We start from the raw sequence: 25871 nt of genomic DNA, 5'->3' as shown, positions 1-25871 counted from the left end.
GATACTTGTAGGGACCTGTAAATTTTCAGTTCTTCCAAGGTGGTATGATAAGGGGCAAGGTGTTTACTCCTTTCCTGGCCTGTGCTGTGGTCTATTAGTGACTACAGGCACTCCTTTCTGCCCTGGAACTGTGAGGAAGGTTTCCTGTCCACAGCCACTACAAGCTCCATCACACCAGCGCTCCTCCTCACTCCAGGACCACCATCCAGAACTGTGACCCACATCCAAGCAACGGCAAAGCAAGAGATTCCTGCCTCAGCACCAGCTGAGAGATCCCTGCAATCCCCCTCTGATCAGCCACTTGATTCCCCCTCAGTCTGTGGGCCAGAAGCTCGGGAAGCAGCTGCTTCTGCCTCCCCCCCAGGCTCTTGGGGAACGGAGCTGAGACCCCGCCTTCCTCTCTCAGCACCACAGAGACAGACTTTTCCCACTGACCTTCTAAGTTGTCTTTGGCATTTGTGGATTGAGGAGTCTTGAAACCACCACAGCTGCCTGAGATTCAGTCCTCTGAGGCCTGCTCCAAGTTTGCTGAGGCCTGCGGGCCCACGCCACGCCACGCTGCACTTCCAGGCCGGCGAGATATACCTTTCTGATCAATCATCCAGGTTGTCTTGGGCTGGAAATTTTTTTCACTCTGTTTTTTTGTGGGTTAAGCTGCTTTGGACTTTGTTTAGAGCCATTTTTATAGGTATTTGGAGGGGTTTGGGGGAGAGCTCAAGCAAGTTGGTGCTTTCACTCCGCCATCTTGATTCTGCCCCTTAGCCTCTCTTACTTTTATCTTTATAACTTGAGAACCACTATAAATTTATTAAGGATATAGTAGTAGTCTACTCTTTACTCATTACTTTTACCTCCTGATACACAACTGGTCAGAGTCAAAGGGAGACAAGTCAATGAGAGTAAACTGGATGTCTGCCAATGTTAGTAGCATTTCACACTACTTAATGGAAGTGCTATTAAGTGTGTGTGTGTGTGTGTGTGTGTGTGTGTGTGTGTGTGTACACATATATATGTATGTGTGTATATATATGTATATATATGTATATATATGTGTGTGTGTATATATATGTATATATATTTTATATATATATATATATATGTTACATACTTTTTAACACAATGTATTCCTGGAAACCATGCGATAAAATGGGCAGTCACAAAGATTTTATTTCCCATAGGAACAATATTCTGATTGGGAGTTGTGTTCCTGATCAAAGACTTAGGATAAAAAAAAATATGACCAACAATATACTATAAAAGGAAAGATAAAATGATAAACTGCTATAAGCACTAATATTGGTAAAGTCAGGTTCCAAATCTTTTTCTAGAAAGGCAGCAGGTAGCAGGTGAAAACAATTTTGGATGTGGTGATGGGAATTGCTATCAATCATAAGCAGATGAAAAAACACTTGGAATATTAATTTGCCACTAGACTTACCAGAATCTACAACTTCAACCCTGTGAGTGACTACAAGATATTTGATTATGGATCAGACATGCTGACCTGCTTCCCTGTTTCCTTCTGAAAATGTTTCCTTCACGTCTTGTCTTTGTATGCCCAGCATAGCACCTTGCCTAGTACATTTTGTACTAGTACATTAGCAGAACTAACATACTGCTGTTAATAAAGGATTGTTGGATAAATACACAAATTTACTTGATCCTTATTCTTGGCTCATGTTTGTTCATTCACCCTTGGTTCATGTTACGAACAAAATTCTTGGAATTACACGGGATAGATGGAAAGTGAAAGAAAGACGGAGAGTTATTCATCAGACAAGTTCTGCTCATCAAGGAGATGATCAATAAGGTGAATGATTGTTTCTGTATTCTACTTCACATATTCCTCAAAAGCCATATCTTTTATTATTTGGCCTATATCTTTCTAATCACCATGAAGCTTGAACATGGCCTTTGCCAAGTAGCCTCACCTCATTATACAGAAAAAGAGATCCGTGGCTGTTCAAGATCACAAAGCAACTGGTTGTAGAACCAGGACTAGATTTTCTGACTCTAGGTATAATGCTCTTTCTACTGCGCCATGCTGTCTGTATTACAAAAGCCTTACATGAAACATAAGATAGATAGATATACACATACACATATACATTGCCTGGAACTCTTACAGAGGGGCTCCCAATGTCCTATAAAATACACAGATAATATAACAAAATGCAGTTCTACTTTGTCAGACATTTAAAGTAAATATGTCAACTGTATTAACAATAATTTGGGCACCATTTAGCTCTGCTGACTACCTTGTGGATATTCTCTCCTCTTTGAATTTTTCTGAAACTGTTTTCTCTTGGTTCTCTTTTTCCCTAACTGTATGTATCTCCAAGACTCCATCCTGGCCTCACTTTTCTTCCTTCTCTGCACTCTCTTAATGATCCCATCAGCTCCCATGGGTTCAATTATTATCTCAATGCAGATGACATTCAAAACTATATCTAGCCTTTGTGTCTCTCCTGAACTCCAATCCTGCACGGCCAATTGTTTATTAAGCATTTCCAAGTGTATTGTCATAGGCATCTCACATTCAACACGATGAAAAGAGAATAAGCAATAAGATGGCAGGCCCAACATTTTCTCCAATCCCCACGACCTTAAAAACTTCTCTAAAACAGAAATTATGTGTCAAAGATTAGCAGCTTGAACTATATCCATGATCTAGGCCACCCAGAATTCAAAAGAAGGTTTTAAAAAACCAAGGAACTGTTGCTCACTGACCCTGTGCTTACTCAGAATTCCTCTCTAAGACTTTTCATGCTACCAGCAGCAAGGCTACATTAGGAGAGCCAAGAACACAGCATAGGCTTATATCAAAATTATCCCTAAGCTCTGGTTCCCTTTCCCTCTTTCCAGTGGCATGGAGACCTTAGCTCTGATTTGCAGAAGTTTGCTCAGGGCTCAACAGCCAGTTTGGCTATAGCCCTTCAGGAGCAAAAGCCTGCTAGGGGCTGCAAACCGGAAGTATCAACATTAAAAAGTGCTGAACCACCAGTGCTGGGAAAAACAGGCTCTGAACTGCCAGTGCCAGGTCAAAGAACTGAGGAAAAGCGGAAGTGGGATAGGTCACCAGGACAGGACACTATACAGGTGGGGACCTTTTACCAACCCTGAGAGAAAAAGCAAAGCACTGAGCTAAGGTAAGTTCTGATCAACTAAAATGTATTTGGGGCAGACACTTAGACTGGTGAACCTTGAAATGCCCAGTGTGGTAACATACTGAGACACGGAGATTGAGCCCCCAAGAAAATCATTAATCAGAAAGGAGGGAGTCAAGAAGTACGTGTTAAGGAAAATGGGTGGGGGGAGACTTATTGTACCAAAGATTTTAGGGAGAAAACTCAAACACCTTAAACAGAAACAGGTAAGTCAACAGGAAAAGCTAAAAACAGAAGAAAATATAGCCTCTAGATCTAGCAAAAGAGCCCAGGCATTTTTAAATAAATACTGCAAAATAAAGGAAAACAATCCAATACTTGACAAGACAAGAGTACCCTATGGAATGTGAGACCATATAACCACAACACACTGATTCTGAGTGGTTTTAAAAAGAAATTAGAATTGAGAGAAGAGAGCAGCAAAATAAGCAGAATGGAAAAACCTGAATCTGTGGAATGATAAGCTTCAATAAAGAAACAGGAGAAAACAACATATTGGGAATGCAAATGCACAAAAGTAAACGACAACCTAGAAGAGGAGAAACAAAAAATAATAACCTTAAAAGAAAATATTCTCAGTATCCAAGCAAAACATAACAACCTTGAAGATAGGATGTGTAGAGACAAGCTAAGGATCATAGGTCTTTCATAACATAATAATACAAAAAACCTTAACAGCATAATGGAGAAAATAATGGAAGAGAACTGTCCAGAATTTCTGAACATAGAAAATAAAATTTCTATTGAAATAATTCACAGATCACATTTAGAGAAAAACTTAAGCTAGAGAAAAACTTAAGGCTGAACTCTCCAAACACATAGTAATTAAATTCAATAATTCAATTCAGAAATGACAAGTTCTGTGAGCCATCAGGAGAAAGACCTTCAAACACAAAGGAAAAGGCATTTGAATAATACAAGACTATTCTGTACCCACTGAAAAAGGAGGGAATGGAATCATGTGTTCCAAAAAACAACAGAGTTCAGGATGCAGCCCAGGGTGACCTATCCTGAAAATATGAACTTAATCACACAACAGAAAAGGTGAATACTCAATAATAAAGAAGTATTTGAAACATTTAAGAAAAGAAAACCAGAACTCAGAGATTATTTGCTTATTAAACACCCCAAAGAAAATGCAAAAGGAGTGAATAAATGTAGTACACAAGGACAGCTCCAACAACAGAGTGACAAGAGAAAGACCAGTAAAAGACTTCTTTTTAAACGTACAGAAGGAGACAGAGGTGAAGGCAGAAATCCGGTAGCGATAAAAGTGAAGAAGCAGACATGGGACATTATGGACAAAACCTGGTAATACCTTGCCTAGAAGTGAATGCTTCTTTTGTGGGACTAGATTACAACATGGGAGGGTAAATTGGAACCCCTGGGGGCAACTGGTAACTGGAGAAATGGGAGAAATGGACATAGGGAAGAGATTTCAAGGCAAATGTAGAAAAAAAAATCAATAAGTGAGGCTATCAGTCAGTGATGGGGGAGGGGTCCTACCATGGGGCAGTGTCCTCTCTGACACCTGCAAAAACTGGCATTGTTCTGAGAGTAGGGCACAATGGAAAAGGAGAATCCATGGGATAAGCCCTACAAGACAGTGGCAGAAAGCACCTAAAGAACCTAGAATGGATACTTGGAAGTTTTGATGGTATAAAGGATACAGAGAAAATAGAGATCGCATGACCACATACTAAAGCACAGAGATATTGCAAACAAATTTAAAAAAGGCAAAACAAAAGATACAGATCCAAATGGAGACTTAACAATGAAATCTTAAATAATGACTGATCCAAAGAACAAATTAGATAAACAATTAGTAACTGTACAAAAGAAAATTATAATAATGAAACAACACATCAAAATTTCTGGGATGCAGCTAAAGCAGTCCTTAAGAGGACTGCTTATAATCACAGATTAATAGAAATACAAAAAAGATTAATGAACTGAATATGCATTTTAAAATATTAGAAAATCAACAAATAAGCCTAAAATAAGCACAAAAGAGGAGATGTTAAAAATTAGATGCGTAATAAATAGGTAAATTGGAAACAAAAAAATACACATAAATAATACTAAAAGCTATTTTTTGAAAAGACTAATAAAACTGATAAACCTTTAGTTAATCTGATCAAAAAGACAAGAGCAGAAAATCAAATCAATAAAGTGGCAAGTGGGAAAGGTAAAATCACAGTAAAACAAGAATAAAAAGAGTAGTTAGAACACATTATACACAGTCATATGCTAACAAAATAGAAAGCACAAAAGAAATAGAGGAATACTTAAAAATATAAAATACTCAAACTATCAGAAGACCAGACAGATATCTTAAATAATCAAAGCTCAGAAAAGGAAATACATCTATCTGTAAAGGAACTACCAAAGCTGGTAATGGCGCGGAACTCCTGGAAAATTCTCATGGGAGAATTTTATCCAACTTTTAAAGTGCAGTACCCATACTTCACAAATTATTCTCAAAAACTGAAAAAGAAAGAAACTGATTCTTATTCAGTTATTTTAGTCATGTCCTATTTTTCATGACCCCATTTGGGGTTTTCTTGGCAAATATACTGGAGTGGTTTGTCATTTCTTTCTCCAGCTCATTTTACAGATGAGGAAACTGAGGGAAACAGGATTAAAGTGACTTGCTTGGGGTCACACAGCTAGTGTCTAAAGCCAGATTTGAATTCAGGAAGATCAGTCTTCCTGACTTCAGGCTTGGCATTCTATCCACTATGTCACCTAGCTGCCCTAAAAGAATCCTACCAGAATCCTTTCATGAAACAAATATAGTCTTAACACCTAAACCAGGGTAAGATAAAACATGGTAAGAAAAACATAAGGAAATATCATTAAAGAACATGGATTCAAAATTTCTTTTGACAAAATACTGTCAGACTACATCAATTTGCCCAAGACACCACCACTTATTATAGTGGGACTTATACATGCAAGGATGGCTCAACATAACTAAAAACCAAAACATCCAAAACCACACGATCATCTCAATAAATGTAAAAATAGCCTTTGACAAACTAGTCTTTTATGCTAAAAATCTTACAAAGTCTATGCATAGAAGAATATTGTAAAAATATATAACAAAAGCCTCTATCTAAAATCAAAAGTAAACATGATATGCAATGGGGATAAACCTTTGCTAATAAATAGAGGAATGAAGCAAGAATGCTCACTCTCCCCACTATTATCTGATATAGTCCTGGAAATGTTAGCAAATAGCAATAAGAAAAGAGAAAGGAATTAAAGGAATAAAGATAGATAAAGAGGGCATAAAACTATTCCTGTTTGCTGATAAAGATGGTTTACTTGGAAGCCCAGGGAATTAGCAAAGAAATTAATTAAGACAGTAAATGGCTTCAGCAAAGTTGCAGGCTACAAAATAAATCCTCAAAAATCAATAGTCTTTCTATATAATAATAACAAAGCATAAGAAGACATAATAGAAAGGAAAATCCTATTCCAAATAACTATAAAATGCATAAATATCTGGGAATCAACCCATTCAAAGTACACAAATGATTCGTGCAGATGCAGTTAAAAAACACTGCTTAAACAAATAAAGAGCAACATGAGTATCTGGAAGAAAATTCAGTGCTCATGGTTAGGCTGTGCCAATATACTAAAAATAACAAAGTACTAAAATTAATTTAAACTTTTAATGCTATGCTAATCAAATTACCAGGGCATAACTTTAAAGAATTTGATAAAAATAATACCAGAATTCATTTAGAAAAACAATAGATTTAGAATATCAAGGGAAATGATAAAAAGAAGTAAGAATAAAGGAGGAACAGCACTTCCAGATCTCAAACTACATTATAAAACAGTAGTCATCAAAGCCATCTGTTAATGGTTAAAAAATAGGAGGTAGATCAATGGAACAGAATAGAAAAGAGAGAATCAGAAACAACAGAACTCAATAACCCAAAGTTTAATAAAGCAGAAAACATGTTACCTAGGGATAAACTTCTTATTTGATAAAAAACTACCGGGCATACAGGAAAGAAGTCTGAAGAAATTAAGCTCAGACCAACACTTTACCCTACATTTCACAACATATTCTAAATGGAGATGTGGCCTTAATATTAAAGATCACTGTATGAAAAAATAAGAAAAACAAATCATGTACCTCTCACAGCTATGGATAAGAGATATATTATTAATCGAAGAAACAGAGACAATTACAAAAGATAAATAGATAACTTTGATTAATTGAAACTGAAAAACTTCTGCAAAGACAACATTAATGCATTTAGGATGAGAAGGGAAGTGGTAAAATTGGGAAAAAATCTTTGTATCAAATCCTGATAAAGATTTAGTTTCCAAGATATATAAACAATTAATAAATATAGCTGACAGTCTTTCTCCAATAGATAAATGGTCAAAGGATATTAACAGTTTTCAAAAGAAGAACTACAAAGCATTCACAACTAAATAAAAATGCTCCAAATCACTCATTATAAGACAAATGCACATCAAAACAACCCTGAGGTTTTACTTTACACCTTCCAAATTAGCAAAAATGACAAAAAATGGCAACAATTAATGTTAGAGGGGTTGGAGGGGCACACTAATATATTGTTGGTGGAGCCATGAAGCGGTATAACCATTTTGGAAAGCAATATGGAAGTATGCAAATAAAGTAACTAAAATGTCCCTGTCCTTTGAATCAGAAACTCCATTATTCGGCTTATACCCCAAGGAAGCTAATGATTAAAAAAAGTCCCCATATACTCCAAAATATTCATAGCAACATTTTTTTTTTTGGCGACAGCTAAGAATTGTAAATAGAGTAGACGTCCATCTGATGCTGATACAAATGGTACCCTAGGGGTTAAGCAGGATATTAAGTGTTGCTTTTCCAGTAACTTTGTGAGGCCCCTCCTGAACTTCAGCATGTCCTAAAGTCCTTCCCTTATTTTGGACCATAAAACTTCCCCTTATCCTGGACCATAAAATTCCTTATCTCCCTCATCCTGGGTCACAAAGTTTCCAGTCTTCCTTATACTGTCCTCATTTTTAACCACCATAAGAAATCTTAAAATTATATCATCATCCTACAGGCTGTATAGCTTTCTGTCTATATAAGCCTGCTCCTTCCAAATATCAGTACCTTTCTTTACTCAGCCCCATGGCTATAATAAAAAAAGGTCTGTGATGCTTTCACATAATAAAGCTCCCATTGGCTAAAAGAGAATGTCTAAGTGAATTCTTTCACACCTGAACCACTCTCCTGCATCTGACCTCAATACGTCAATTAGGAAAATGGCTAAACCAACTTTGATACATGTATATAATGGAATATTAATATGCTGTAAGAAATGACGTGTGTGAAGAACTCAGGAAAGCAAGGAGTGATCTATATGAACTGTTGCAGAGTGAAATGAACAAAATCAAGAAGACACTATAATACAATAACTACAACAATTTAAACGGAAAGCACAAAAACACACCAAAAAGTCCAAAGTAAATGTAACATAATTATAAAGATCAAGTGAGACTCGAATGAAGAGACAGAAGATACCACGGTCTATGGAGCATTCAGGGAAGACTAGCACTTCTGGTATGAGGGCTTGCAAATCCCTTTTCAGGGCTGCTCATCCATTTTTGGTGTCCATCTTTCACCCAACTCTCATCTATGGCTCCAAAAGGTGTAGCATGTGCAGCAGCCATACCCTGGTAAAAAAATCATCTTGGCAAACAGTCTAAACCATGTTGAGAGTAACCAACAGGCCTCAAACCCATTGCTGACTTAGGGGGATATATATACTCCAAGCATGTAAAGACTTCCCCAGGGGGAATGGGTGGAGGAGAACAATTTGTTCCAATGGCCATAAAGGCAGTTAAAGGTCATAAAGGCCCCGTGAAATGCTTAAATGCCAAGGTCATCTACTGCATCCTAGGACATTGCCAGGCATCCTGATTTTTGTCTTGCTACTGTACTTTCATGACTCAGGAAGAGAGAGTGAGTCTGACAATTTCATGCACATCTGCTTCACTTAAATACAATTCACCCACAAGTCAAGACATCACCCTATCATGTCAATGGTCCTCTTTGAAAACAAAGGATGAACAACAACAACAACAAGGAGGAGGAGACATACCAAACCTCTCCATTTGTGAAGGCAGGAGGCTCAGGGGTGTTGCATATTGCACATGTTTTCAGACTTTTTCAATGTATAACTCAGTTGTGCTGACTTACTTTTTGTCCTCTCTAAAATGTACTATATGTCATATGGAATGGCTCTCTGGGAGAGGAAAAGATACTATGGAGATTTAAGAAACAGAACATAGCAATAAAATATATTATTAAAATAGAATTTATTCACATCTAATCAATTGTTAAGTCCAAATGAGTCTACCACCACAACATATCCTCAATGGATCAGCTCACTATAACTGTAATACTCTCTTAATTATTTTCTGAATCTCTATTCACTCTGCTTTCCAAAGCCATCCTCACTTTTGTGATGTTCACAGTATTACAGAGCCACAAGGATCACAAACTGGCCATCTAGTGGAAGAATTTTTTTTACTGATAAGGAAAGTGAGACACAGAGCCATTAAATGATTTGCCCAAACATAAGGGTAATAAGCATATGAAGTGGGATTTGAGCCCAAGTCTTCTGTTTAAAGAGTCGGTCATGTTTCTGCTGTAAAATGCTGCCTAACATTAATTACACTGTTGACAAATGATCTTCTAGTACAGGTCTGACCAAGTCAATTCCTTATTCAAGAAAGCTTTAGTGGTCCTTCATTGTCTATAGAATAAATATAAATTCTTTACCATCAGTATTTAAGAATCCCACAGAATTTAGCTTCAACTTACCTTTCTGGTGTTATTTCACAATATTCCATTCTTTCATATCCTTTATATTCTAGCTAAACTAGACTAGAGTGTCATCTTACTTCTCTATGCATTTTCACATGCAACACATTGTTTCTTCACCTCTGCTTTTTGAAATCTTTCTCTTCCTTCAAAGCCCAGCCCAGCAGCTATCTTCTTGAAGACTTCCTTGATTCCCCAAATGAAAATGATTTCTTCCTCCTCAAAAGGTTCATGGTGCTTTGTCTAAATTTCTCCTTACCTCCCATCACATGTTACCTTTATATACATCACATCTACCCTCAAATTAGAACTGAAAGGAACCTTTAGGATCATCTAGTCCCTTGTCTCATTTTATAGATGAGGAAACTGAGACCCAGGGAGGTGAAGTCATCCTCTGTGGGTCTTAAAGTCACACAACTACCAAGTATCAGAGCTAGGAATCAAACCCATATCTTGACTCTAAGCTCTTTCTAATATACATACTACCTCTCACTTACTTACAAACACATTATATTCTCACCAATTGCCTCATCTCCATTTATGACTATCGGCTATTTGAGAGAAGGAACTGTATTATTCATCTTTGTATTCCCAGTGCCTAGGATGAAATCAGTGTGTAATAAAGGAATATTTGGACATATATGAGCACATGGGCTTTTATTTGCCCTCTAAAACAAATAGCATTCTTTAATTAATAATGAAAGCACTGAAAATCAGAGACTGTTTTCCTCTATTTAAATTTTGCTATTTCAATCATTTGCATTGGCTCCATTTTTAAGACATTTAATCATGTGTTGATGAAAAATCATTGTATATGTTTCATATTATTTTAGAAAATATTCTGTTTATAAAAATCTTATTCATATATTCATTCAACAAGTATTTATTAACATAGTGCACTATGTGGGCATTGTGCACTGGAGGTAGTAGGATACACAAAGAAAAGTAACATGCTACAATAACTTGAAATGAGATAAACAATTCGAGCGAAATCAAAGTAATACAAACTTTTATACCCATCATATATAATATCTAGGCTCTGATATTTATGGCTTATTATGCATATATTTGTGTATTATAGGTATGGATATACATATATCTAATAAACACATGTGTAATATATGTATTATATATAATGTTGCTGAGCCATAGAAATGACGCTTCCAAATCTTTAAAAAAAAAACCCTTTTTTCGTAATGTACCTACTCAGAAATATCTACACTCCTTTAATCACCTGAAGTACACTCAACTGTTGACAAAAATTGTAGACTAATAATTTCCTAATGATTTAAATCATGCTAGCATATAAAATTTAAAAGCATCCCCACAAAAGTGTTTCACACAAATAACCAAAGTAATATGAACAGTACCTGATAGGATCTCATTTTACATCCTTTCTCAAGAGAAATGTAAATAAAATTATTTTTTTGCTTTATCAAGTCCATCTTTCCCCACTGTAAATATTCGATGCTCAACAAAGGATATTTTTCACATATTCCTTATTTTATACTTTTTTACATTTATATGATATTTTAAACAGACTCAAAGAACATTTATTTAGAGTGGGAATGTAACTTAAAGAGCATTATTTAGTCCAACTCCTTCATATCGTATGAGGACATTTCAGCCTTCGTTTAGAATAGTAAAACCTCAAATGGAAGGGAACTCAGAGTTCAGCTAGTATTCCGAGTACCAGTCCTTAATGGGACAAGAATTCCAGCTACCAAATCTCTAGCCAGTAGTCATCCATTCTCTCCTTGAAGATTCAGTGATAGGGGAACTTGCTACCTTACAAAGATGCTCCTAGTTCTGTTAAGCATTTTTCATTACGTTAAGCCTATATCTGTCTTCTTGCAGCTAATACCCATTGTTCCTAGTTCTACCATCTGGACCCAAGGAGAACAAAACTAATCACTCATCCACATGATGGTCCTTCAAATACTTAAAGACAGTTATCTAGGTCTTTTCTCCTCCAAACTAAACATCTCCTGTTTCTTCAACTAATCCTTATGTAATACTGTCTCTAGTTCTTTTATCAGTAGCTATTTGAGGTACATTGGCACCTTATTCTGAGTGTTCTATGTATTTCCTGAATTGAATATAATAATTCCAGATATGGTCTAATATAGAATATTGCAAAACTATTAACCCCGATTGTGCTAAACAAAAAGCTTCTCAATGAAGCCTAGGTTCATATCAGCATTTTAAGCTATACTGTCACATTGTTAATTCTTTTTAAGCTTTTGTCCACTAAAACCACCTGATCTTTTCCCCAGGAATTGTTGTCTAGTCATATTTTACTCATCTTATACTTCTGAACAGGGCTTTTGGAACGTAAGTATAGGGCTTTTTTACCTCTTTTAAGTTTCATCTTATTAGATTCAGTACATCTCTCAGGTAGTTGAGATTTGGTGGACCCTGACTGGTTTATTCAAAAATTGACTGGGATTATCACTTTGAACTTTATCTCATCTGCAAGCCTGACAATCATGCCATCAATATTATAGCTTCTTCTAATCCACTGGAAAAAAAATGTTGAACAGAATAGAGACAAAAATAGATCTCTGGAGTTGTAGAAATTTTCCTCCCATTAATAAGTATTTTCTGGGTCACATAATTTAACTTGAATGCACCTAATTGTGATATAATCTAACCAACATTTCCCTATCTTGTCCATCAGGATAGTATGCGAGATTTTGTCAAATGCTATGCTGAAATCCAAATTTACTAACCTACTTCTCAAAAAAAAAAAAAAGGAAATGAGTTTATTCTGGTTACCCATGCTGGCTCTTAGTGATCATCATTTCTCTTTATGCATACTTACAAACTATCTCTACAAAAACATTTTAGAATATTGCCAGGAAACAAAGTCAAGGCTATAGTTTGTATTCTACATCTTTCCTTTTTGGAAATACCTGCCTGTCACCAGTCTTATGACAGCACTGTACAATCTAGGAAAGTTTACCAACAGCAGCTACTCAAATATATACCTAGGATGTAGTTGGCCCAGACTTGGTGACTTGAACTCTTTGAGTAATCTAGGCACTCTTTAACTATTCCTGCACTTATCTTGGGTTTCAGTTACCAACTTATCATTTTTGTTTTATCCTTCCTATTGTCTTATGTCATAAAAACATAAGCAAAACAAGAATCGAATACTTCTGCTTTCTCTCTGTCATCTCTTAGCACCACGACACCCTTCTTTGCTCTTCCTCCTATCCTCAACATTACGAACAGCACCTTCTTGTGGTATTTAACATTCATTACCAATCCTACCTAAGTGAGGTGACTTTCCCAAGCTCATACAACTAGCTAATAGAAGATCTAGGAAATAAAAAATAAGGGGGAAATAGAACACTTTAGGTATAGGAGATAATGTAAATAAAGGTACAGTAGTAAGAAAGAATTTAGTATGAGTCAGGCTGGAGAATAATGCATATATGTTGAGTTGGGAAACAAAGATAAATTGGGTAACATGGGAGGTACCAGTTGTGGAAAGCCTTCAGGCCAAGAATTAGTCAACAAAAAGGAACTAATAAGATATTTTGAACAAAGGAATGATACAATCAGATCTGTGCATACTATTAATATGATAATAGTTTAAAAATGGAAGAGATTCAAGGAAAGATTAAAAGGAAGTGTTTAAAGATAAGGACATCAGTTATGAAAGTTGTGGTTTATAATGTAGTAACAAGGGCTTGAAGCTGGGGAGTAATACTGTGAAAGGACAGGAAGGAACAAAGAGACATACTGTGAAGATGGACTTTTTGGAAATACCTGCCTGTCACCAGTCTTAAGACAGCACTGTACAATCTAGGAAAGTTTACCAACAGCAGTTACTTAAATATATCTACCAGTTCTTCTGTTACACTACGATGTAGTTGGCCAGACTTGGTAACTTGAACTCTTTGAATAATCTAGGCACTCTTTAACTATTTTGGTAATTGATTGGATGTGAGAACAGAGCGAACAAAAAAAGGTTCTGAGCGTTAGTGGTTATATTAGTGGGAAGAAAAGGAAAGCATTTTTTTTGGAGGAAAAGTTCTGTTTTACAAATATTAAGTGTGTGGTGTCCCCAAAACATATAGGTGATGATAGCCAACAGAAAGTGCAAAATAACAATTTAAAACTACCGTTTGGTAGAGAATGTAGAGAAAAGAAACCTTCTGGTCAAAGGTCAGAAAAGTCACTGTGGAATATCTGCTCACCTTAAAGGGTCAGAAACATCAAGAAGTGGTCAGAGAGATAGGAAGAGAACCAAGAGAAACTGAAATCTGTAAAGCTAAAGGAAGTAAAAATGGCCAATAGCCTCTATTTCTGCAGAAAGGTAAGGGAAGCTAATGATTGGAGAAAAGGCCATTGAACTTTGTAAAAGAAACAAAAAAGGGGAAGGGTCAAACATAAACTATATTTTCCCCATAAAGTTTGGAAGTAAAAGTAAGGATGAACATGGAATGATAATGTATTGGTAGAGCACAGTTAAGGGAGAGGGGCTGGTACATGTATATGTGTTATTTTAAGGATTGGAGAGACCTGAGCATATTCATAGGCATATGGAAAGAAATAAGTATATAGGAATAAACCAATGATGTATGAGAGAGAGGGGGTCACTGATCAAGCAAGACCCTAGAAAGGAAGGAAAGTGATGATTGATATAAGGGTGGAGAACTAATCTTTGGCAAATAGGAGGATCATCTCTTCCTTTGAAATAGGAAGGAATGAGGAGAGAATGATAAAATAATTTCAGAATGCTTCTCAAATATGCAGACCATCCAAAGCTCAGAGGATAACCAGAAAAAGGATGACAGAATTAGATTTCAGAAAGATACTAATAGGCTTGTACAGTAGTCTCCAAACTTTTTGATCACACATCCCTATTAGTTAAAAAAAAATGTGTACTCATTTCCTAGTTGTCCTCAAAGCTCAACTCTAGGACCATCTACATTAAGCCTTTCCTGATTCCCCTAGCTACTAGTTCCTTTCCCCAAATTATCAAACATCTACTTTTATTTATCACATAAACCTACATGTGTATAAATTTTCTCCCCTTGATATATTGCAAGCTCCTCAGTGACAGGAGTGGTTTAATCTTTGTCCCTGATCGCCAGGGCACAATATAGTACCCATAATAGAGTAGGGTTAGGCATAAGGACTGGACCTGTTATTTATGGTATAGTGAATTCCCAATGAGGAAATTCCCTCTGCCAATGCAGCAGAGTTGCCTAGAGTACATGAGGTTAGATGACTTGCCTGGGGTCATACAGGCAGTAGATGTCAGAAGCAGGACCTGAACCTAGGTCTACCTGGCTTTGAGGCCAGCTCTGTATCCACTATACCATTCCACCTCTCAAAGCACATAGCAGGCACTTAATATTTACTGTCATCCTTCACTACTAGCAGGGCCCAGGACCTTGCCTGCTGCAGCAGTATCCGTGCTTCTGCTACATACCTCTCCCTGCCACCCCAGGTCCCTTGCTCAGTCTTCATTTGTCTCTACCACCACCAATAATCTGTCCAGCCCTTGGAGGAAAGAAGAAACAGAGCCAGTGGACTACCGTGTTAGGGGTAGTCTTCCACAGCCTCCATCTCTACCATCCTAGTCCCTCAAATTGCCAAGCCCCAGATCAGTTCAGTCCTCTGCCTCTGCTTCAGTCCCCACTGATTACTGTCCTTTCCCCCCTCCCTAGGCTTTTTCATCAGCCTGCATCTATCTGTCTTTTCTGCAGCAGTAGAAGCCCAACGCTTGCATGGGAGCTACAGAATACATAGTGGTTTTTGCCAAAAATATGCTGGGCTCAACTAGGGAGACTGTAGACCATATTTTCTTTCTACCTTCCATTAAGCACCTCTGCTTGGTCTGGACCCCATGGAACATGGTGGGTGCCCCTGTTTGTATGCTGTCTTCTCCATTAAACTAAAAGCTCTTTGAGGGCAAAGATTGGCTTTCTTTTTCTTATTCGTACCTCCAGCACTTAGCATAGAGCTTAGGAAAAATAGCAGATGCTTAATAAATGTTTATTGAATTGAATTGAATAAAATTATGTTCCCCTGATGGCCATGACCTCCAATCTGGAGATATCTGGGCTATAATACTAGGCCAAATAAAAATAAAATGAAATTTAATAGAAATAAAGTCTTATATTGTTTTAAAAAATCAACTTATCAAAAAAATTGCATTCAAATTGGAGGAGAAATAACTATATAGAAGTACGTCTGAAAAAGATCTGGGGCTTTTAGTGAACTGCAGATTCAATGTGAGTAGGATGACATGGCAAACAAGAAAGCCTATGATCTTTAGTTCACTGACAGGAATGATGCATACCAGTGGTGTCAAACTCAAATAGAAAGGGATCCCTGTGATCACCATATTGACTTGGAAAATCACAAATTAAAATCATCTATGTTGTACTATATTTTTATTTATTTTGCTAAACATTTTACAATTCCATTTCAATCTGGTATGGGAATTTCCCAGTTTGGATGTTTGACATTTGATGTAAAGAATTAGAGAAAAGACTAGGTAAAGTCTGACTATAACTCACCCTAGTCAGACCACAACTGGACTAGTGGATTAAATTAAGAAGGAAATTGACAAACTACAGTTTTCAGAGAGAAACTGGAATGATCACTGGTCTCAAGTTCATGCCTTAAGAGGACAGGCTGAAGTAACTTAAACATGATTCAACTTAAACATGAACAAGAATCTCTTCTAAAATACACAGGACAGGTGGTCATCCAAACTTTGCCTGAAGACTTCCAGAGGGAACTCCTTCTACTTTGGGGTAGTTTTAGTTATTACAAGTTTTTCCTTACTTGCTGCCTAACTTTTCTTCTTTGAATCTCCCACTCATTCATTTCATCTGTTTCTGCCTTCTGGGGTCAAGCAGATGAAGTCTAATCTCTCTTCCATGTTGATAGTCACTGGAATACTTCATGACAGATATCCTGTTTTTCTTAAGTCTTTTCTTCTCCAAACTATACATTGATAGTACCTTCGGCTGATTCTCATGTGGCCTGAATTTTAGGCCTTTTACCATCCTGGCTTCACTCCTCTCAATGATCGCCAAGCTTATCAATGCTCTACCTAAAATTATGACAACATATCTTGACTAGGGAGGACACACTACATAGCAGGTCTTATCATCTCCCTAATCCTCTCTATGCAGTTTAAGATCACAGTAGTTCTTCTTGGCTACCACATCAAACTCCTGACTCCTATCAAACTTTTAGTTCACTGAAACTCCCAGAACATATTCAGAAAAAATTTCAAGTCACACCTTATGAAAGGGTTTTTTGTTGTTGTTGTTGTTGTTATTGTTTCTGTTGTTTCATCTTGTACTTATGAAGTTGGGTTTTTTGAACCAAAATGTAATATTTTACACTTCTATATATTACATTTCATCTTATTTGATCTGATTCTTGCTGGTATCTTTATGAACACTTACTCTGCCATTCAGTATGTTAATTATTCCTCCTGGCTTTGCACCATACACAAATTTAGTAAGAGAATCAAGCAGATTTCTGGGCTACTCCACCTCCTTTTAAATTTATACCAAAATACTAATGACTCATATTCTAGCCCTTCAAACAATTTCAAGTTCATCTGACTGTACTATTCCTTAGCACACATTTTGCCATCTTATCTACAAGACTTTTTTGAGAAATTTCACCAAATTCTTTGCTAAAATCTAAATAAACCATATATATATATATATATATATATATATATATATATATAATATACACATATATATATATACACATACACACACAGAGAATTCATTTAATCTACTAGTTTACTAATCATATGACAAAGGAAAATTAATTTATAGTGGTATGAACTGTTCTTGATGAAGTCAGCTTGGCTCTCTATGATTACTACTTCCTTTTTTAGATGATCACTAATCAATTATTTAATAATTCATTTTAGAATTTTCTCATGATTTTGAAATTAAGCTCAGTAGCATGGAATGTGTTTTATTCACTTGAATTTTTTTATAATGTTAACAAATATAAATTAAAATGAGCATTTTCATATTCATAAAACAGAAAAGAAGGATTGCATATGAAACTGCGAATTTCTGTTTACAGTCTTCTTTAACTATAACATGTGACTTTCAAAGCTGTCCTGATCATCTGCATTTTCTTCTGATCTTCCCCATGATCTTTTCTGCACATTTTGAAGAAATGCTTCAGTGACACCATTTATTTTGTTTTATTTTTTGGCAACATATCCTTCACTACTTTCTCCATCTTAAGTTTATTTTCTCTCTCTCTCTCTCTCTCTCTCTCTCTCTCTCTCTCTCTCCATCTCAACCCTCTCCCAATAAAAACGAAAAGCAAAACAAAACCTTTATGACAAACATGCAATAATCACGCAAAACAAATTCCCATGCTGGCCATATCTGAAAATGTATGTCTTATTCTGCTTCCTGAGTCCATCATGTTTCCTCATCTGTCCTCTAGAATCGTGGTTAGCCATTGCTTGGATCAGAGTTTTTAAATCTTTCAAGGTTGTCTGTCTTTATGTTGTCATTGTTATTGTATAAATTGTTCTCTAGGCTTTGCTACATAATTCTATTTCAGTTTATACAAGTTTTCCCAGGTATCACTGAAACTGTCCCTTTCAGAATTAAAGGACACAATAATAGTTCATTATATTCATATATCTGAATGTCAGCCACTCTTTAATTGATGGGCACCTCATTAGCTTCTAGTTTTTACTACAACAAAAACTGCCATAAATATACATGTACATAGCAGTCCTTTTCCTTTTTTTTTTATCTCTTTGAGGTATAACTGATCTACAGCTTGCAGAATTTATTCTTTCTATTTTTAGAAATCAAAACATGTGCCCTCCTCCAACCCTGCTGTATCTTTCCCATTCCCCCTGACCCTTCAGATATCATTGACAGCAGCTCATCACTTACACCTGCCTGCTCAAGGAGGTAGTTCATTTAAGTTTGGTGACAATTCTTCAAAAGTAGTTAGGCCCCTTTTTGTATGTCTCCCAGCTTATCTTGAGAATCAACTCCCTATTAGCCATCTTAATTTCATCCATAATTCTCCATTGTTGTTCATTCAGGGGGGTCAGGAAGACAAAAATGAAATTATCCCTTTCCTCAAGGAATTTGCATTTTACTGAGGTGAAATAACATGCACACAGATAAAGGCTATCATTGTCTCATAAACCCTGAGCAGCAATCACATTCCTTCTTTTATCCTCATTTCCCCAAATTTCCCCTATTTTTTCTTATATTCTTAGCTTTCCTCATTTTCCTCAACTTTAGTTCATACTGAGTTTTAGCATTCCTGACAAGATTCCTGAAGGACAAAGCCAGTGCTTTTGTATTTTTGTTTACTATATTTTTATATGCTGTTTGATGGAATTGTTTCTCTTTGTGTCTCCAGAATTTCAATATACAGGACTTTCTGTCCTTCATGGGTTAACTTTATACTGTAACATTTTAGGTTACAGGATTCCACTACGCTTTCTTTGAATTTTCTGAAGTCAGCTCTCCCAAACATGTAGGGTGCAAGCCAGACTGTGCCTGGCTTTACTCTACTCTATCTCAAATTCTAAATTGAAATGGTCATTTCCCTGACAAGGTTCTCAGCATTTCCATTCCCAACAACTGGTTATTTCTTGCAGGTGAAAGTCAGGTCCAGAATACAAGTTGCCCCTTTGGTTCTTTGTATTTTTGAAGGATGAAATATTTCATCAATGTAAGATATTATCAGCTGCTCTCCTTTAGTCAGAGAAAAAGATCTAGTAAATGTCTGGACAGCTAAAGTTCCCAATCATAATATATTATAATGTGCCTTGATTGCTCTCCTAAACTCCAGTCATCTCTAACTGCCTGCTGAACAGCTCACCTTGGATATTCTATTGACATCTTAAGCTCAACAACTTACCTGTGTTCATACTGTACACTGCCTATACTTTGCAGTACAATATAAGCTCCTAAAGGGAAAGGGTTATTTAATTTTTCATCTGTGTATTCCTATTACTTTATTACCTTGAACACAATGGTCACAGAACATAGTAATGTATGTATGTATAATTTTTTTGAGAAAAAAACTGACGCTCCTTAAATTATGGTGGCACACACAATTCCTCAAAGACCAGTCCTGGATAATGACAATTTCCAAGTTGTGTTGTTATTGTTGTTGTTGTTGTTAGAAGAAACAAAATCAATGCAGTTAAAATTGGAAGGAAAATCGTTAACTGCAAAAAAAAAAATTCTTTGCAGAAATTCTCTCTGTGAAAACACCTCAAAACCAAGATATATAAGGAACTGATTTAAATTTATAAGGGTCATTTTCCAATATATAAATATAGTAAGGTATAATAGGCAATTTTCAAATGAAAAAAATCAAGGCTATCAATAAACATATATAAAAATGTCCCAAATCGCTAAAAATTAGAGAAATGCAAATTAAAGCAACTTTGAGGTTTCATTTTATCACTCAGATTGGCAAAGATGACCTCCCCCCCCAAAAAAAAAGAAAATGATAAATTGTTGGAAGACCTGTGGGAAAACAAGTACACTAATGCACTATTATTGGTGGATCTGTGAACTGGTCCAACAATGCTGAAAAGAATTTAAAACTATGCCCAAAAGTCATTAAACTGTACATACCCTTTGACCCAAGCAATATCATTGTTAGACCTATGCTCCAAAGAGATCAAAGAATGAAGAAAATGATATATATGTACAAAAATATTTGTAGTGGCTCTTTTTTTATAGTGGAGAACTAGAAGATAAGGTTGTATTCATGAATTAGGGAATAGATAAATAAATTATGGTATATGAATGCAATGAAATATTGTGCCCTAAGAAATTATAAAAGGGATAACTTCAAAAAAACCTGGAAAAACTTGTATGAATTGATACAGAATGAAGTGGGTGGATCAAAGAGAAGAATTTATCCAACGGTGGTATCAATAAAGACAAACAGCTTTGAAGGATTTAAGAACTCTGATCTGCAATGACCAACCATAATTCCAGAGACTGATGAGAAAACATGCTGCCTACCTCCTGACAGAGAGAGAAAGAAAGACTCAAGATGCAAAATCAGACATGACCAATATGGGAATTTGTGGCCTGACTATGCATATTTGTTACAAGGTTTTGTTTTTCTCTTTTCTGGGAAAGAAGAGAGTAGCTTGGGAGGGGGTTGCCCAAAAAGAGAAAGAAAAATAAAAGAAGAAAAGTGAGTCATTGAGACATGTTTTGAAATGCATAGAAGAGAACAGAAGGAAGGCCAGAAGGAAGGACAGCTTTGAAAGTTACATGTTGAATTTATTATATATTTTAAAAGAAAAGCAAGCTGTACATAATATTCATTTTCATGTACAATCCTCTCTTTATGCTTTACTGTCTATAGAGAAATACTCATTTTAGTTGCTATTTATTAAGTTCAAACTTTTTTTTAAATACAAAAAAAATTAAAATTGTGTTTCTTTCAAGAGCACTTACTCTCTTTCCCCCAAGTCAATGGTCCATTTCATCACCCTATACCCTCTCATTCTTATACCACAAGATGCAGGATGCAAATACAACAAGATCACTACTAACTTTTATAATATTTAGAGCACAAGAAATTTTAATTTGTTTAAAATTCTTAAAATGAAAACCATGTTAACAGTATAAGTGGTCAACTAATTACATGTTGCCTGTGCCACATGCAGATGCTCAAACCAAAGAAATTTTGTAATGTCATTAATACATTATAACCAACTCTCCACCTTAACACTATAACCTTCTGCTATTGAAAATTTTGCTGTTAATTTAATCACCAGACATCAAGCTAATACTCTCTTTCCCCATCCCACCACTCGGCTCTCCACCCTACCCCACCCTAATTAATCCTAATTCCTTTGTATTTTATCTACTCTCATACCTGAAACTCACTAAACATCCTTCCCCAGCATGGCTCCATTTTATTTAGGACTGTACCTTCCCTAGGCATATCCCTCTGCCTAGGGTTATGGCTTCCACTAACATCAACCAGGATCAGAGTGCTTCTTGATCCACTAGGCTTAGGCCTAGGTCCTGTCCCATCCCTTTCCCTCTATTATTACGGCTGCCATACCAGCTCCATCTGGGCATCTACCAAACCCTACCTCAAGAATACATCTCTCATTTATAACATTACTACTATGGAACTATCTCCTAAACCAATGTTTCATCTAACATCATGCTGTCATGGAACCAACTAACATTAGTTAAGATAAGCTTATAATTTGGTCATGGAAGGTGACAAAAGTAAATGAGTAATTCTTACCTCTACTTTTGTTCGATAAAGAACAAGTCGCTTAAGGCCACACAATTTGGCAATGTGGTTGAAAGCCTGGGGTGGCAACTTATCACAGGAGGAGAGATTTAATTCCTGAAGATTTGGACACATTTCAGAAATAATCTCCAAACAAGTTTCATTGAGGAAGTGGCCACAAGCCAATTCAAGGCGTACTAATTCAGATCCACAAATTTTCAGGAACCTGTGAAAAATATTTTTCATGTGAATTGAAGAAATTAATTCAATTTTTTCAGGGCTTTGGAATACTGTCAATTCTAAACAGATGCTGTTACAAGTATGCATTTCTATTATGGCAAATTTATAACGTGGAACACTTAAATTCTCTTATATTCATCTGCATACTAAAAATATGCGTGGTTAGACTAAAATAAATTAACCTGAGAAAATAAATTAAGTGGCTACACTTCACTGGAAAAACTCAGTGAACACACAGCAGGAAATTAACAGAGCAAAGGACACTTTTTCTCCTACTTATGTGATATTCACATTTTAGCTGGTAGGCACAACCTAGCTAGATAAATTTCTTTCCTTTCCAGATTTTCTGGAAACTTGGAAGAGATGTTTTCACAACAGTGCCCACTCAATCATGGATGTCACATAATAAATACCACACAAAAACAGTACTAAATTAAACTACCACAAATCAAATAAGAAAAACTTTACTACCTGCCTTATTTCTACCTTCATAAACTTCTGGGTTGGCTGAAGTAGACAGTTGTAAAGTATTCCCTGAAGCTGGTATTATTAGCTGCTAAGCCACTGTATTTTGTATCTACTGAAATGACTATGTGTTCTTGTACAGAAGCTTCTCATATTGCATATTGAAATAATCCAACCTATAGGTCAACAAAGGGTTGTGGTGAGATCCATATAAGCACAGTAATCACAATTTCAAAATTAGATGCAGATGGAAAATGAGAATTTCTACTTATACCAGATAGCTACTAGCCTACCCTGAAGTTCTAGAAGTGACTTTGGAACCTAAGAGAATTCCAAGCCAAAAGGAATCCTTTCCACAGAGCAAACCTATTGTTTTAAACAATACGCCAAGTTACCACATCAAGTTTTCTGCTATCTACCAGCATTGCTTTTATATGTTCTGGAAAGAAGACTAGCCAGCTGATTTAAATACATGTCTCTAACTAATCAGAGACCCTGAATATAGGGCACGAGATTAACTGTTACACCAAATTAAAAAGAAACAATAATGACTAGCTAGCATTGGCCTGCTGAGAGACAGCATGTGGTAACAGAGAAAGAAATGGCTTTAGAGTCATGTAGAGCTGAGTTCATGTCTTGTGACTGGCTATGGGACCCTGGGCAAGGCCCACTACCTCTTAGTGTCCGAGATAATTCTCTAGTGCTGAAACACTGCATCCTGAAACACCTTACAATTTCTTCAGTGCCTCATTCACAATGAAGAAGAGGTTGACAGAACTTCTGTGGCATAGTTTCCCACTATAGCCAAGGCCCATTTCTGATTTCACTTATAGGTACTCCAGCAAAAAACTACAAATAACATCGATATAATTCCATGTTTTGATAAAGGTGAGTTTCAATTCAAGTTTTAACGAGGAGAAACAAATGAGCAATTTTTAAAATTGTCTCTCAGAACAATTCTTTTCAACTGTTTTATAATTAGCATATGAAAAACAGAATCTGATTTTTTTTTTTTCAAAATCACATTGGTGAAATGGAATAAAAATAAAAATGGAAACGAGAAGACCTAGGTCGTGGATACAGCTCTGCCACTGTGAGTAAGCATGACAGGCAGGCCATCTTAACTCTCAGCTTCTGTTCTCTTATATGTAGGATAACTAACATTGTAGATATGCACAAGCTGGTGATTTGCACAAGAGATCAACTTAAAAGTAGGTTATCAAAGCAAACTTAACTGGAAACAATGGAAAAGAGGAACCAAAAGTAACTGAGAGAATGCCATTCCTCCTCTTCCTCACCCAGCTTTAGTTTTAAATGGCTTGCTGTCTGCCCAAGTATTCTTGGCATGAGATGAAGGACCTTGATTTCAGCAAGCTATAAAAACTAGAGCTTAATGATTGAACTTTGCTCAGCAATATTGTATATAGCACAATGGTTTTTGTTTTCATTTCACTTGCTCCTAGTGAGTTTACTCCCTATATCTTCAATATGGCTCTATTAGATTATTAACAAAGAATTTTTTTTTCAGTTTCATTAATTTGAATAAATTTTCACCTTTAGTCCTTGTCAAGAATTTTGAAGACTCACAATGAGGTTCAGCCTTAGAACATTTGTTATACTAAGTTATTGAAGTATATTAATAATCAAACACTAACTTTTATTATTAGGTATTATGACCTAAATTTCACATTGAGAAATGTGAAATGGGACAATTTTTCTGTTTCACACCAAGTTCTTTGAAGTTCTCCCAACCTAACTTACCTTATTGATTGGACATTAATTAGCAAAAGTTATGCTTTGCAGTGATGAATTTAGGATGTTGTGGCTTCTGAATGTTTTTCAAAAACCTTTTTTTCATACCCTCTTTGGTTCCCAATGGCCTTTTGTATTTCTCCCAAGCTTAAACAATATAAATAAAACTCGAGTTTCAGAAGTTTACAAAGACACTGAGTAGGCTAAGTATTCTTAGCTGTGACTCAAAAACTTTTCGAAGACAGATGAGCCAACCATGATCCCTAATAGTCAATTTAATCTGGTCTTGATATTTTTTTTAGTAGGGAGGGGTATGAATCTTCAAAATAAACAGTACAGCACATTTTAAAGTTAATAACTGCATAAACGAGCATTTTATTAGACTAAAAATCATAGAATTGTAGAGCTGAAAGGGAGTTTCTCAAATTTATGTACTGTGTTGTTCACTTTTAGTATGGTGAAACTGTTCTTATTAATATGCTATTTCAGAGATCAGAAGTAAATGCCAAATCAACTATTCTCCAAAACTGAATGTTATTTGGACAAAAAATATCTCCTTCTATCCTATGCCTGAAGTAATTAATTCTATTACTTGAGATATTTCTAAAGGAGTGTCAATTGATACAATAAAATATAATTCATAACTTATTTTCTATATTATTTTAAAATGACTATACATATTAACTTTAATATGCCACTTTCTTAAAAAAAAATCTGCAGGAGAGAAAGGGTATGATTTAGAAATCAGCCATGAATGAAGTTGAAATCAATATTCACAATCAGATATTTCTATCTACTGAAACTGGCTGCTTGCATTTAAGTAAAACAGGGCCAGGGACTGAACTTGTAATTTTCACTGGTAAAGTAAGGAAACAATTTCTGCCAATGCAGGTCACCACTTTCTCTGTAGTTTTAGTCTTAGCTGCCTAGAGCACTTCAAGGTGAAGGGATGTACTCAGGGTGACATAGCCAGTAAGTATCAGAGGCTGGATTTGAACCCATGTCTTCCTGGCTTCTAGGTCAGTTCTCCATATGTTCATTATCTCATACTGCCTTTCAAGTACAAGTAGAATATCAAACATTCTTTGTTAATAATCTAACAGTGCCATATTGGA

General features: G+C 35.9%; 1 protein-coding gene across 4 annotated transcripts in view; it reads right to left on the bottom strand.

Moving 5' to 3' along the window:
• The window catches only part of FBXL4 (F-box and leucine rich repeat protein 4), a 139266-nt gene that overhangs the window by 49497 nt on the left and 63898 nt on the right, over positions 1 to 25871 (bottom strand). For all 4 annotated transcript variants that reach the window (XM_020998325.2, XM_020998326.2, XM_020998327.2 and 1 more), the window contains exon 6: positions 22312 to 22525. In XM_020998325.2, coding sequence (XP_020853984.1) covers positions 22312 to 22525 — 214 coding nt within the window. The remainder of the gene's footprint in view (positions 1 to 22311; positions 22526 to 25871) is intronic.

This window comes from Phascolarctos cinereus, unplaced genomic scaffold, assembly GCF_003287225.1.
Source record: "Phascolarctos cinereus isolate Bilbo 61053 unplaced genomic scaffold, phaCin_HiC Scaffold_5;HRSCAF=322, whole genome shotgun sequence".
NCBI classification, from domain to species: domain Eukaryota; kingdom Metazoa; phylum Chordata; class Mammalia; order Diprotodontia; family Phascolarctidae; genus Phascolarctos; species Phascolarctos cinereus.
This window is presented reverse-complemented; position numbering and strand designations above follow the sequence as displayed.